Genomic DNA, 14,229 nt, shown 5'->3' with positions numbered 1-14,229 from the left:
AGCAACCCTTTCAGGCCTATGGTTTGGCTCCATGTCAGAACTAACTAACGTTCAGCCAGCATTTGCCAGTGACGTTAGCTAGATCTGCATGACGGTTCGGCTAGGCCTGCTGGTTATCGCCAGCATGTCACACCTACAAGGAATCAGCTAAAGTCAAGATAGGTCCCGCCCCCAAGTTTCCTGATATTAAATCCATATTCCCCTAGATTGCTTCTTTGATCCCTCATCTCTTCACTGGCAACTTTCTCTACAGAGATTCGATACGTTTACGTTCCAGCATGTCTCACAACTACTCCTACAGACGACCACCACCAGCTAAAGATCTAAGAGCCAGCGCTTTCGACTCTCCAGATCACCTGCACCCTGGAGACCACAGTCACAATGTTTACAGATCGTCCCAGGAGGCTCCGTCTCATTCCACAATACCATCCTACCCATCCTCCTCATCCAGAGCCTCCGCTGCCACCGAGTCCCCTTACTCCTTCTCACTAAGCCAGTCAGACCCTTACTCCTCCCTAAGCCGGTCAGACCCTTACTCTTCCTCTCTAAGCCGGTCAGATCAAACTCTGACCCTCCTGAGCAGCTGTGGGCTTGAGCCCAAAGACTTGTCTCTACTAGCCGAGATGCCTGAGGAGCTCATCACTGTGGAGAACCTACCACGTCTGCTCCTGGAGATCAGAAAGAAGAGGGCGACACAGCAGCCACCATATCCAGCTATGACCTCTTACCCCCCTGCTGCCACATCTCGCCCCCCCACTGCTACCCCTCCTCCAGGCCGTGCGTGGGAGCAGCCTGACCAGAGTCGTTCTCAGCCATTAGACTACCCCCACCCCGCTCTTCCGCCTTCCCAACTCCTTCCCACAGAACAGGCTGAGCCCTGGCAACTAGATCGTCATGGCAACCCGATGCAGTACACACGCTCTCGCCTGGAACCTGTGCCTGTCCGAGTTGTGGACTACCACTATGGTAAAGAAACTCCCAGAAGTTACCAAACTCCTAGGTCCACTTACAACACGGCCCAAGGAGGAAGCAGCAACACCTGGAAACCCCCCAACTCATCCCAACCAGCAGTAGATTACAGGTACCCACCACCTACAGACTACAGACCACGCCCAGACCAAGATGTCCCAGTTGTCACAATCAAGATGGCCACCTCTGGCAAAACTCCCACCAAGAAGGCTGCTCTTGACTTCCACGGAGAAATCCCCCAAACGTTTCCTTATTCGTGCTCTCTCTGCGATATTACTGTGCTCTCTGAAAAGGTAAGTAGCTTACTCCTCTTATTTCTGTTGAATCTGCATTATTACATTTACATTTAAGTCATTTAGCAGACGCTCTTATCCAGAGCGACTTACAAATTGGTGCATTCACCTTATGACATCCAGTGGAACAGCCACTTTACAATAGTGCATCTAAATCTTTTAAGAGGGGGGTGAGAAGGATTACTTTATCCTATCCTAGGTATTCCTTAAAGAGGTGGGGTTTCAGGTGTCTCCGGAAGGCCACACACACATTATCTGGGTCTCAGGTAGGTTCATGTGTGTGTGAAAGGGTCAAAAGTGTATGAATCTTAAGCCTATTTGTGCCACTAATAATATACAGTTACTGCTACGTATGTTAGAAGACAGCCTATGCATTATCTTAAATATGAACAATCAGTGAGATTTTTTGTTGTTGTGTCCTTTTTGTTGTTGTTGCAGTTCTGGTTCACACACGTCAATGGAACTCAACATGCAGACGGACAGCTCACACTTCTTCAAATGTGAGTAATCACATACTCAATGTGTTTTCCAGTTCTCCACTCAACAGCATGACACAAGCATTTTGCTATATCTGCTAAATATGTGTATGTGACCAATACATTTGATGACGTTTCAAACTCTTACTGTCATTATTGATATTGTAATAGGCCTAGCTTAAATCCATTTAAGTTCCTAAGTTGTCCAGCTTTTTAAAAATATATTTTTTAAATCATTCTATCTCTTCGTCTTGGGCCTATGTTTTTAGGTATCCTGAATGGGATTGCCGGATGCAGACCGCCAGAAGGTAAGAGCATATCTCTCTGTCTGTGTGTGTGTGTGGGCTTGGTATTAATGTAGAATCGATCCTAACTACAGGCCTTTCAATCCCTTCAGTGGTGACGACCACACAGACAGACAGACCAAGGGTTGAAGAGAAGACTGCTGGACCTTCCCATAGGTCTATTAACTACTTAGGTAAACTAACTGCATTAGCTTGCCTATACATAATACAGTGCCTTCAGAAAGTATTCATACCCCTTGACTTATTCTACATTTTGTTGTGTTACAGCCTGAATTCAAAATGGATTAAATATATTTTGTTCTCTCTCGCCCATCTACACACAGTACCCCATAGTGACGAAGTAAAAACATGTTTTTTGAAATTGTTGCAAATGTATTGAAAATGAAATACATAAGTATTCACACCCCTGAGTCAATGCATGTTAGAATCACATTTGTCAGTGATTACAGCTGTTAGTCTTTCTGGGTAAGTCTCGAGGAGCTTAGCACACCTGAATTGTACACTATTTGCACATTATTATATTTTTAAATTCTTCATTCTCTGTCAAGTTGGTTGTTGATCATTGCAAAACAGCCATTTAAGTTTTGCCATAGATTTTCAAGCTGATTTAAGTAAACTATAACTGGGCCACTCAGGAACATTCAATGTCATCTTGGTAAGCAACTCCAGTGTATATTTGGCCTTGAGTTGTAGGTTATTGTCTTCTGAAAGGTGAACCAGGTTTTCCTATAGGATTTTGCCTGTGCTTTGCTATATTCTGTTTCTTTTTATCCTAAAAAACTCCCTAGTACTTGTCGATGACGAACATACCCATAACATGATGCAGCCACCACCATGCTTGAAAATATTAAGAGTGTTACTCAGTGAGGTCTTGTGTTCAGGACATAAAGTTATTTTTTTGTAGAGGGGTTGGGTTAAATGCGGAAGACACATTTCAGTTGAAGGCATTCAGTTGTACAACTGACTAGGTATCCCCTTTAGTATTGTGGCTTAACTACAATGTTGTTGATCCTTAGTTTTCTCCTGTTACAGCCATTAAACTCTGTAACTGTTTTAAAGTTACCATTCTCCTCATGGTGAAATCCCTGAGTGGTTTCCTTCCTCTACGGAAACTGAGTTAGGAAGGACACCTGTAACTTTGTAGTGGCTAGGTGTATTGATGGATACACCATCCAAAGTGTAATTAATAACTTCTCCATGCATGCTCAAAGCGATATTCAATGTCTGCTTTATTTTATATTTACCCATCTACCAATACGTGTCCTTCTTTGTGAGGCATTGGAAAACCTCCCTGGTCTTTGCGGTTGAATCTGTGTTTGAAATTCACTGCTTGACTGAGGGACCTTACAGATGTATGTGTGGGGTACAGAGATGAGGTAGTCATTCAAAAATTATATTAAACGCTACTATTGGACACAGAATGAGTCCTTGCAACTTGTGACTTATAAAATACATTTTTAATCCTGAACTTATTTAGGCTTGCCGTAACAAAGTGGTTGAATACATATTGGCATTTCAGCTTTTCATTAATTTGTTAACATTTCTCAGAACATAATAGAGGCCAGTGACACAAAATCTAATTTTAATCCATTTTATCTTCAGGCTGAAACACAACAATGTGGAATAAGTCAAGGGGTGTGAATACTTCCTGTATATACCATTTTATCAGACACTTTTATCAAGCATTTGGAATTTTAGATATTTTTTTTAATTTAACGAGGCAAGTCAGTTAAGAACAAATTCTTATTTTCAATGAAGGCCGAGGAACAGTGGGTTAACTGGTAAAGGAACAGTGGGTTAACTGGTAAAGGAACAGTGGGTTAACTGGTAAAGGAACAGTGGGTTAACTGGTAAAGGAACAGTGGGTTAACTGGTAAAGGAACAGTGGGTTAACTGGTAAAGGAACAGTGGGTTAACTGGTAAAGGAACAGTGGGTTAACTGGTCTAGGAACAGTGGGTTAACTGGTAAAGGAACAGTGGGTTAACTGGTAAAGGAACAGTGGGTTAACTGGTAAAGGAACAGTGGGTTAACTGGTAAAGGAACAGTGGGTTAACTGGTAAAGGAACAGTGGGTTAACTGGTCTAGGAACAGTGGGTTAACTGGTCTAGGAACAGTGGGTTAACTGGTAAAGGAACAGTGGGTTAACTGGTAGAGGAACAGTGGGTTAACTGAACAGTGGGTTAACTGGTAAAGGAACAGTGGGTTAACTGGTAAAGGAACAGTGGGTTAACTGGTAAAGGAACAGTGGGTTAACTGGTCTAGGAACAGTGGGTTAACTGGTAAAGGAACAGTGGGTTAACTGCCTTGTTCAGTGGGCAGAACGACAGATTTTTACCTTGTCAGCTCAGGCATTCGATCTTGCAACCTTTCGGTTACTAGTCCCAACGCTCTAACCACTAGGTTACCGCCCCACAACTCTGGTGTTGGTAGCGTCATGCTCTACAAACTGAGCCACACAGGACCATTTGCCTTGCCGGTATATGTCTGATTTATCCATGTAACATATTAACGTAACATACCTTTTATATTGTCCTGTAGGTAAACTGTCAAGTAGCGGCTCTAGAAAAAACGTAGACACTAAGACAAAGGTTACAAAGGTATTGTTGTTCTTCTGGTTTATTACTATTATTACTATCTAGGTTCCCCCCCCCCCCATTGTCTGTTTACTTTGCCTTGATTTTCCAGGGGAGTGGCAAAGTGGTTTGTGCCAAATTTACCGCCCGGTGTCTCAACGAAGATGGTTTGAAGGACCTGATTAAACCGTTTGGGGAAGTTGTGAAAGTCATCATGTTCCCTGCTTTGGTAAGAAGACTAGGAGCTTTATTCATCCTGCCATCTATTAAAATACCTAATATATGTGTTTTTAATTCCTCTGAAATGGGTCAAAAGTCTTGCAGTGACTGAATAATAATTGAGAAAATCTTATCGTCATCATGTTGTAAGTATAGAAGTAGAATCGACCACCCATCCCATGGCCTCATTGACTACAATAGGGATATCCATTCTAGTAATAATGTTTTTATGGTTCTTGTAATGCTGCAGCTTCAGGCGTTTGTGGAGATGGGCTCAACTGACCAGGCCGCCGATATTGTGACATACTACCTCAGTAACCCAGTGATGGTGAAAGGAGGACAAGTCACCTTCTCTGTCTCGTCAACATTTAATTTCCTACAGGTACATTTTTACAAGATGAATTGACACCATTTTTTTGTTTACATTTGTTTGAAAGGGTAATTGAGGATTTTTCCTAAAACAACCACACACACACACACACACACACACACACACACACACACACACACACACACACACACACACACACACACACACACACACACACACACACACACACACACACACAGTATTATTCATTGAGTTAAATAAATCAATTTACGTCCGTATAGAGTTCCCGGGTGTTGAGTTTTTCCCCGGTGCCTCCTGGTAAAGAGTCCGCCGCGTGGAAGAGAGAGTTACTGGCCGTCGCTGAAGGATTTGGACCTGTGGAGCACTCTCTATTCTTACCTACGCAGGTATTATACAGCATTTGGGGGGGGTCTTTGTTATAGTATACTACAATTTGCTTACAGTGTATTCTGTCCTCTTAGGCATTTGTGGAAATGACTAATGCACTGGATGCACAGAAGCTGGTTGGACACCATACATCCAAACACCTGAAAATAGATGAGATACATATTAAAGTGGCCTTCTCATCAGAGTATAATACACTTCGGTAAGTTGATGCGCCCCCTGTTGTGCCATTACCTTTTGTTTTGCATGCGAACATGCATTGATCATGGCTTCTGAGTTCAGACCGTCAGAACAGTGTCCCTGTTATAACCACTGTGTTAAAGGAGAAATAGTTCATTTTAAAAGCTAGAAAACATGGAAATAAAAGTGTTGTCTGTAAACCTTCTTTTTTTTCATCACATCATGCAGGACCATGTCTGAGAGGAAGTCTTCAGACAGGAGCAGGAAGTCTGAAGACAGATCGAAGAGAAAGAGAACCCCAAGCCCCAGAAGGCGGTCCCTCAGCCCCAGGAGAGATTCCCCAATCTCCTCAAAGAGGAGGAGGAGTAGAGAGAGGGATAGCGACCGTCACAAAGAACGGGCGAAATCAAACTGTGGGGGTAAAAACAGGCCAAAGTCCCCCAGCAAACAGAGCTCCAGTCGGTCCCCCAGAAGCCTTCGCTCCCATACTAAAGAGCGGGTGTCCAGTGAGAAGGTATCCCCCATTTCCTCATCCACTCGCTCACAACCTCCCACCAAGAATAAGACCCCATCCCAGTCCTCCACTGTGATGGAGAAGTCCAAAAAGGCTGTCGACACGATTGACCAGAGCAAGCAAGAAACTGCGACCCACGACAGCCAGGAGGATGGAGCCATGGAGGCCTGTGATATGGACAGTGACATCGAGGGGATGGCCGTGTATGGGGAGGATGGGGAGGAGAACTCTGACATGGGAGAGGTGGGGGAGGGAGAGGAACGAGATGAACTGCAGGAGAGTGCTGAGGACTTAATCCAGGAGTTTAAAGACCTATGTGAGCCCAGGCAGAAAGCAACTTCTGGGACTGTAGATGATGCTCCTACAGAAGAGCTCTCAGCTACCGGGTCAGAACAGGGGAAAGAGCTCTCAGCTCCCGTGTCAGAACAGGGGAAAGAGCTCTCAGCGACCGGGTCAGAACAGGGGAAAGAGCTCTCGGCGACCGGGTCAGAACAGGGGAAAGAGCTCTCAGCGACCGGGTCAGAACAGGGGAAAGAGCTCTCGGCGACCGGGTCAGAACAGGGGAAAGAGCTCTCGGCTACCGGGTCAGAACAGGGGAAAGAGTTCTCAGCTACCGGGTCAGAACAGGGGAAAGAGCTCTCGGCTACCGGGTCAGAACAGGGGAAAGAGTTCTCAGCGACCGGGTCAGAACAGGGGAAAGAGCTCTCAGCGACCGGGTCAGAACAGGGGAAAGAGCTCTCAGCTACCGGGTCAGAACAGGGGAAAGAGCTCTCAGCTACCGGGACAGAACAGGGGAAAGAGTTCTCAGCGACCGGGTCAGAACAGGGGAAAGAGCTCTCAGCTACCGGGTCAGAACAGGGGAAAGAGTTCTCAGCTACCGGGTCAGAACAGGGGAAAGAGCTCTCGGCTACCGGGTCAGAACAGGGGAAAGAGTTCTCAGAGACCGGGTCAGAACAGGGGAAAGAGCTCTCAGCGACCGGGTCAGAACAGGGGAAAGAGCTCTCAGCGACCGGGTCAGAACAGGGGAAAGAGCTCTCAGCGACCGGGTCAGAACAGGGGAAAGAGCTCTCAGCGACCGGGTCAGAACAGGGGAAAGAGCTCTCAGCTACCGGGTCAGAACACGGGAAAGAGTTCTCAGCGACCGGGTCAGAACAGGGGAAAGAGCTCTCAGCGACCGGGTCAGAACAGGGGAAAGAGCTCTCAGCGACCGGGTCAGAACAGGGGAAAGAGATGGATGGTGAAGACCAGAAAGGAGATATTTCAGGGAAATGAGGTAAAGTATATGCCGGTCTTTAACATGTAGTTCAGCTATACATAATCTGTCAGGTCTTTAACATGTAGTTCATCTATACATAATCTGTCAGGTCTTTAACATGTAGTTCAGCTATACATAATCTGTCAGGTCTTTAACATGTAGTTCATCTATACATAATCTGTCAGGTCTTTAACATGTAGTTCATCTATACATAATCTGTCAGGTCTTTAACATGTAGTTCAGCTATACATAATCTGTCAGGTCTTTAACATGTAGTTCATCTATACATAATCTGTCAGGTCTTTAACATGTAGTTCATCTATACATAATCTGTCAGGTCTTTAACATGTAGTTCATCTATACATAATCTGTCAGGTCTTTAACATGTAGTTCATCTATACATAATCTGTCAGGTCTTTAACATGTAGTTCATCTATACATAATCTGTCAGGTCTTTAACATGTAGTTCATCTATACATGATCTGTCAGGTCTTTAACATGTAGTTCATCTATACATAATCTGTCAGGTCTTTAACATGTAGTTCATCTATACATGATCTGTCAGGTCTTTAACATGTAGTTCATCTATACATAATCTGTCAGGTCTTTAACATGTAGTCATCTATACATAATCTGTCAGGTCTTTAACATGTAGTTCATCGATACATGATCTGTCAGGTCTTTAACATGTAGTTCATCTATACATGATCTGTCAGGTCTTTAACATGTAGTTCATCTATACATGATCTGTCAGGTCTTTAACATGTAGTTCATCTATACATGATCTGTCAGGTCTTTAACATGTAGTTCATCTATAGATAATCTGTCAGGTCTTTAACATGTAGTTCGTCTATTTAATGAGTCAAATTGAAAAAAGACAAATAACATAGTTCCAAAAGTGTAAAATACAAGGTGCCATGTTTAATACGTGTTGTGTGTTTCAGTAAATCCTAAATGTTATGTTTTGATGTTTGTTCCCCTCAGCCTGATTTCCCAGAGGACCTTGAGAATCTTATTACGTTGGATGAGCTGGAGGAGGATTCCTCGGTTGATAACCAAGGTGACTTATTACTCAACACCTAGCAACTCGACCATAGATTCCATTCAAACTTCAGCATTTCTAGAGAAAGAGTAACATTGTTATGAAGGTCATTGATTGTGTGTTTATCTTACATTGCAGATAACCAGTCAACAGATGAGATCAAGAGCAGATCCAAGAGCAAAGTGAGCAAATGTATATATCTTTGTTCACCATTGTTTCTGATGTGTTCTGTGAGTCAGTACTGGTCATCTGTTTAGAATTGTTCATTCAATCTTCTAACTGGGGAAGATTGGTTTTAAGCAATATATCAGTCTAACACCATATATACGATCTGGGTTGAGGGGGTTCAATGCAGCTTTAGTTAACTATTGTCAATAAGGTTGTTACAACCACACCTGTAAAATATGTTTTTATTTCAGCCCTCAGGACGTGATCAGACACCTGGTAGAGTGATCTACGTCAAAAACCTTCCCAGAGGCTTCTATACAGATAGTGACTTCCTGAAGATTGTTAAAGGCTTCGGGAGAGTGCATCGCTATTTCCTCCTTCGCAATGGTGAAGAGGTATGTTCCTCACAGAAGGAAATCTAAAATGGAGTCGATCCTCATGATGTACTACAAGTCTGATCACATTTGTTGTTTCAGTAACCCTGGTCTCTCTCTCCTCTCTCATCAATCTTTCAGGGCTTCATTGAGATGGAGAGATCTTCTGATGTGACAAAGGCTTTAAGATCGCTGCGTTATGATGGCTGTAAATTATACGGCCAGAGGTTGATCGTCCTGCGGTCTCAGAAATACAAGAGACTAACAACAGGGTTGGTGTCTGCTCTGCTAAACAGACGTGTAACACACTCCGTCCCATCCCTTGTGGGAACCACTGATAATTGCTGCTTCTTTGTCTCTTCTGATAGAAAATATCCCCGTCTGATCATATTTTACGTGCAGTGATTTCTGCCTATCTATCTTAAGGTAAGCGTTTCTAAACTTTATATAAGTCTGGACTTAAAAAGGAATTCTCTTATTTTGTCAGGTGGAAACCTGAATCTGATTCTAAAAGTGATCGGAAGAAGGATCACATGAGTACTAGAAGCAGTAGCAGGATAAGGAGTGGACGGACCAGCAGTCACTCAAAGTCAGCGGCTAAGGACGAGGAGACAAAAGAGAAGGACGAGGAGACAAAAGAGAAGACGGCACGACAAGTATGCTCCGAGCCAGCCCAACACTGTGACAAGGAGGACAGAGAAGCGTCTGAAGGGGATATTGACCAATCCTCCAACGGTGAAGACCAAAAGGATGCCCCTGTCCCTGCTGCTGAGGAAGAGAAGAAGGCCTGTAGCAACGAGGATAATGCAGAAACCAAGATGGGGGATAATGTGGAAACGAGACCAGATTCCATAAAGACTGGTATGGAGTCATCGTTCCAGGCCAACAACCCAGTGGGTAAGTGTTTGGATGTGATTCATAGCCTCACTGCACTCATGGTAGCTTGGTCCCAGATCTGGTATCTCTTTCTATAGCCTGGTCCCAGATCTGTTGTCTCTTTCTATAGCCTGGTCTCAGATCTGGTATCTCTTTCTATAGCCCGGTCTCAGATCTGTTCTCTTTCTATAGCCTGGTCCCAGATCTGTTGTCTCCTTCTATAGCCCGGTCTCAGATCTGTTCTCTTTCTATAGCCTGGTCTCAGATCTGTTCTCTTTCTATAGCCCGGTCTCAGATCTGTTCTCTTTCTATAGCCTGGTCTCACATCTGTTACCTCTTTCTATAGCCTGGTCTCAGATCTGTTGTCTGTATCTATAGCCTGGTCTCAGATCTGTTGTCTGTATCTATAGCCTGGTCCCAGATCTGTTGTCTCTTTCTATAGCCTGGTCTCAGATCTGTTGTCTCTTTCTATAGCCTGGTCCCAGATCTGTTGTCTCTTTCTATAGCCTGGTCCCAGATCTGTTGTCTCTTTCTATAGCCTGGTCCCAGATCTGTTGTCTCTTTCTATAGCCTGGTCTCAGATCTGTTGTCTCTTTCTATAGCCTGGTCCCAGATCTGTTGTCTCTTTCTATAGCCTGGTCTCAGATCTGTTGTCTCTTTCTATAGACTGGTCCCAGATCGGTTGTCTCTTTCTATAGCCTGGTCTCATATCTGTTACCTCTTTCTATAGCCTGGTCTCAGATCTGTTTGTGCTCTTGTCAACTCCATGGCATGACAATTCTATAAGGAGTAGGCAAGAGAGCACAATAAGACTGGCACCCAAGGCTACTGTCATGTCTCCTTTCAAGAAAAATAACAAAAGTACCTTTTTAGACTTCATCACTGAAACAACTATTTTAATTAGTTTGCTTTGAAAACACTACCAAGTTGTGCAGCAATGAACCGTAGTAAAGAGGCATTGTCTTTATGAAGTACAGTACTATGCTTTCTAATGTGTTTGTTACAGGAAGAGAATTCATTAAACCTGTCATTGGCTACTTCTGCGACCTGTGTCAAGTCATCTATGTCAATGAGGACGAAGCTAGGAACCAACACTGCAGCAGCCTCTGTCACTATCTGAAGTTTATGGTAAAGCACCCAGAATCCTGTTGAATCTCCTCAGAATCATCTCACTTGAGTTGTCTATGCTTCTTTACCATAAGTGTAGAAACAAGGGTTGGCCGACTGCTCTTTTATATAGTAACCCTATTACCAAATAATGTAAGTCACAGGTGCACAGGTTTGAGAAAGTAGGATCATGGAGGGGATAGATCGCGGATATCTATTCTTTACATTATTCAACCAACATTTCTGTGCAGTTATTTGCTGTGTACGTTACATGTTTACCTGGACGGTTACTGAGCTGTATGATTTGTTGTCTCACAGGAACATTCAGGTGATGACACAGCCTCTAGCTAAAAGATGTCCATCTCTGGAGGAAGTTGACAAGATGACAGTTTCAGGCCCAATTTAACAGGAAGTGTTCCGGAGGAGGGGGGAGAATCTGGATTTTTCTTTATATTGCACTCAAGAAGAACGGCACAGGTTTACCTCATCCATGAGAGGCTCTTTGTGAAACTCATCCTAGAACAATAAATGAGATTGCAGATTACGTTAATCTGAACAAATGTTCAGCACCTACCTATATATATATATATATATATATATATATTGTTATGTTTGTGTTAAAATAGCTCAGATCTACTTTCTGTAATGTGAATTGTTTGTTCGGTTTTCCTATGTAATTTGTTTTCAAGATTTGTGTTAAATTGAACTTCATTCTCTAAAAGATTGTTAATAAACATGCTTAATTATTGCATTTTTGTCATTTAACATTCTTCAAGCAAGATAATATCACCGCCTTCTAGTTTGCTCTAGGTTCAGGATTATAACCAATGATGTATATAAACCCTGGATGACTGACGCTATGTATTGGCCAATGAAAGGCTTTGAAGCCAGTGGTCGGCCATATTGTCACTCCTCAGTAGGAGCAGTCCTCCATAGGAATGAATGCAATTCTACAGTATTTCAAATAAATGACATGTTTTATATAGGTGTATATATATATATATAGTAGTAACATTAGTACTTTCTACAAATTATACTTAAAAGGGAAATGTTTATTTTATTATGTTTAGCTCACATAATTTAAGTAATTGATAGAGGAAAATATAGTTTAGATGATTACAATTATGTATTCATTAATGATTAGAACCATTTATGCTAATACTATTATGTTATGATTTGAAAAGTATGGGTTCTTAATTGTACTGTTACTGAAAATGTAAGCAGAAATAAATTGTGTCTGTGTCTCCTGGGAAAGTTTGAGGGATGCTGTGGCTTTTCAGACAGATAAGAAATGCCTGGGAAAATGTTCCATTCCTAAAACAATGGGTTCTTGTGAGAATCGGAGAGAGGGGGTGTAACTGATGACGTCATTTTATGTCTTCTTTCTTTAAAATGTAATGTTCTTTGTATTTTGGGCCAGTACTCATCAAGAATAAATGCTGAACTTGTTTTTAAGACTGGTCTCTTGCTAATTCATGCAAATGATAAACTTACAACTTATCATGAATTAGAAATGAGTGCGAATTGAATTGATTTTGGCAATAAAACATAAAGGGATTAAGAATTCCTCTATCAATTTGGTCCTTCGAGCCGGATCTAAACATCTCTCTCTGTGCCTGGAGGTAGTAAGCTGGAAAATCGTGCACGGACGAGTTTGACTCGTTTTACTAAAGACCTGACCTCTGAATTGAGGTTAAAATTGAAACAGGCCTGCGTATTATCACAGAGGACAGAGAGAGTGACTAGATACAACGAACATTGCTTTCCCAGTCGGCGATAAGGTCAGTATTTTTTATTCTTGATTTTGGGGGAATTGAGTTTAATTGATGTTTTGAGAATTCATCAATAGTGAGAACTTTGCTATCCCCACAAGGGTGTATGATCATCATACAATGGGTTTTGTAGAACCGATATACACGGAAGCAGGTTCGAAAATAACCTGTGGTAATGTGCACTACCGAAAATAAACTAAAACTTAGTCATGAGTGGCACACCAGCCCGAGATTAAGAAGGGATATTAAATAGGTACTGGGAGATAGGACGGGATCTTGTACAAATACTGGGCGTAGAGAGACGGCAAGAATGCGCAAGATAACTGGATGGGTCATTTAAATAGTGGCAGTATTGATCACCGTCCGGATTCAACTAATACTACGGAAAATATCCAAATGAGGAGGAGAGGGAAAATTAAATCTAAAGAAATGAGATAAAAGCCATATTTGTAGACATGATGTTTCTAGGCGAGAGGGAAAATCTAACAATTAATGGCGTGAGATAACGATTATTAGAGTTCTTTACTGACACAACCGGAAAATAAGATTTTAACTAGGGCTTTACAAACCCTGGGCTTATAGTTGTAAGGTTAGACCTAATGTTTGTTTCAAAAGTCAAAGCTATTGGTAAGATTTCCATAAAAGAGCTAAACTTAAATCATGAGAAACGCACCCGACCGAGATGGAAAATACATACTGATTATTTTTAAAGGAACACACACATAGGCAGACAGGATAGTAACTAAGTAACGGTAAATTACAAATTTATAGAACTGCACGCACATAGAATTTAAAATTATATAGAAAGGCATAGATAAGTGATTAGATACCATAGCTACAAAAGAACGGCAAGGATTTATAATGGGTAGTAACACTTCTAAACTGCTTTCTGCAAAGACGGAAGATTACCGTTATATGAAACAAAAAGATAGAAGGAATGTAGATTTCTGTCCTAAATGGGAAAAAGGTATGGTTTTGACGGACGCCTAGATGTCGAAAAGTTAGAATCCCTTCTAAAACAGATACAAAGGGAGCGAGATGAATGAGAATCTTAAACTGAGAGAAAACGTTGGGCGTTTAAATTTGGGCTATTTTCTGTTGTCTAGATGTCGGAGTAACAAATAAAATTAACTGTGAAAATGGGTATATTTGCGGAGAGTCTCAGTCAAAATCCATTGTGCTGGTAGGGGAGTGGTGAGCACGGCCGTCTCACCAACGGTAATCCACGGTTCGGTTCCCGTTTAACTAAAATTGATTTTAGATCGTAATTGACCTATTTGCATGTTTTGCCTGAAAAATACGGTCGCCAGTGTTTGCAAAAGATATAACTGAACAGATATTATGTGTTCTAGATAGAATTGATAAAAGA

General features: G+C 42.2%; 2 protein-coding genes across 2 annotated transcripts; both read left to right on the top strand.

Moving 5' to 3' along the window:
* Positions 1-278: 278 nt before the first annotated feature.
* On the top strand, positions 279-8,475 carry LOC123992398 (matrin-3-like). Its single transcript, XM_046293539.1, has 9 exons — positions 279-1,213; positions 1,701-1,762; positions 2,008-2,046; positions 4,583-4,641; positions 4,730-4,846; positions 5,087-5,218; positions 5,650-5,774; positions 5,981-6,685; positions 8,466-8,475. Exons 1-9 carry the CDS (start codon positions 279-281, stop codon positions 8,473-8,475), a joined length of 2,184 nt encoding a protein of 727 aa, XP_046149495.1.
* On the top strand, positions 8,461-11,837 carry LOC123994199 (matrin-3-like). Its single transcript, XM_046296731.1, has 7 exons — positions 8,461-8,581; positions 8,702-8,745; positions 8,983-9,126; positions 9,247-9,377; positions 9,593-10,002; positions 10,988-11,109; positions 11,407-11,837. Exons 1-7 carry the CDS (start codon positions 8,476-8,478, stop codon positions 11,437-11,439), a joined length of 990 nt encoding a protein of 329 aa, XP_046152687.1. The 5' UTR covers positions 8,461-8,475; the 3' UTR covers positions 11,440-11,837.
* The last annotated feature ends 2,392 nt before the right edge of the window (positions 11,838-14,229 follow it).

The sequence above is a fragment of the Oncorhynchus gorbuscha genome, linkage group LG13, assembly GCF_021184085.1.
Source record: "Oncorhynchus gorbuscha isolate QuinsamMale2020 ecotype Even-year linkage group LG13, OgorEven_v1.0, whole genome shotgun sequence".
In the NCBI taxonomy this organism is placed as follows: domain Eukaryota; kingdom Metazoa; phylum Chordata; class Actinopteri; order Salmoniformes; family Salmonidae; genus Oncorhynchus; species Oncorhynchus gorbuscha.
The sequence above is the reverse complement of the archived record's forward strand: the minus strand, read 5'-3'. Positions and strand labels throughout refer to the sequence as shown.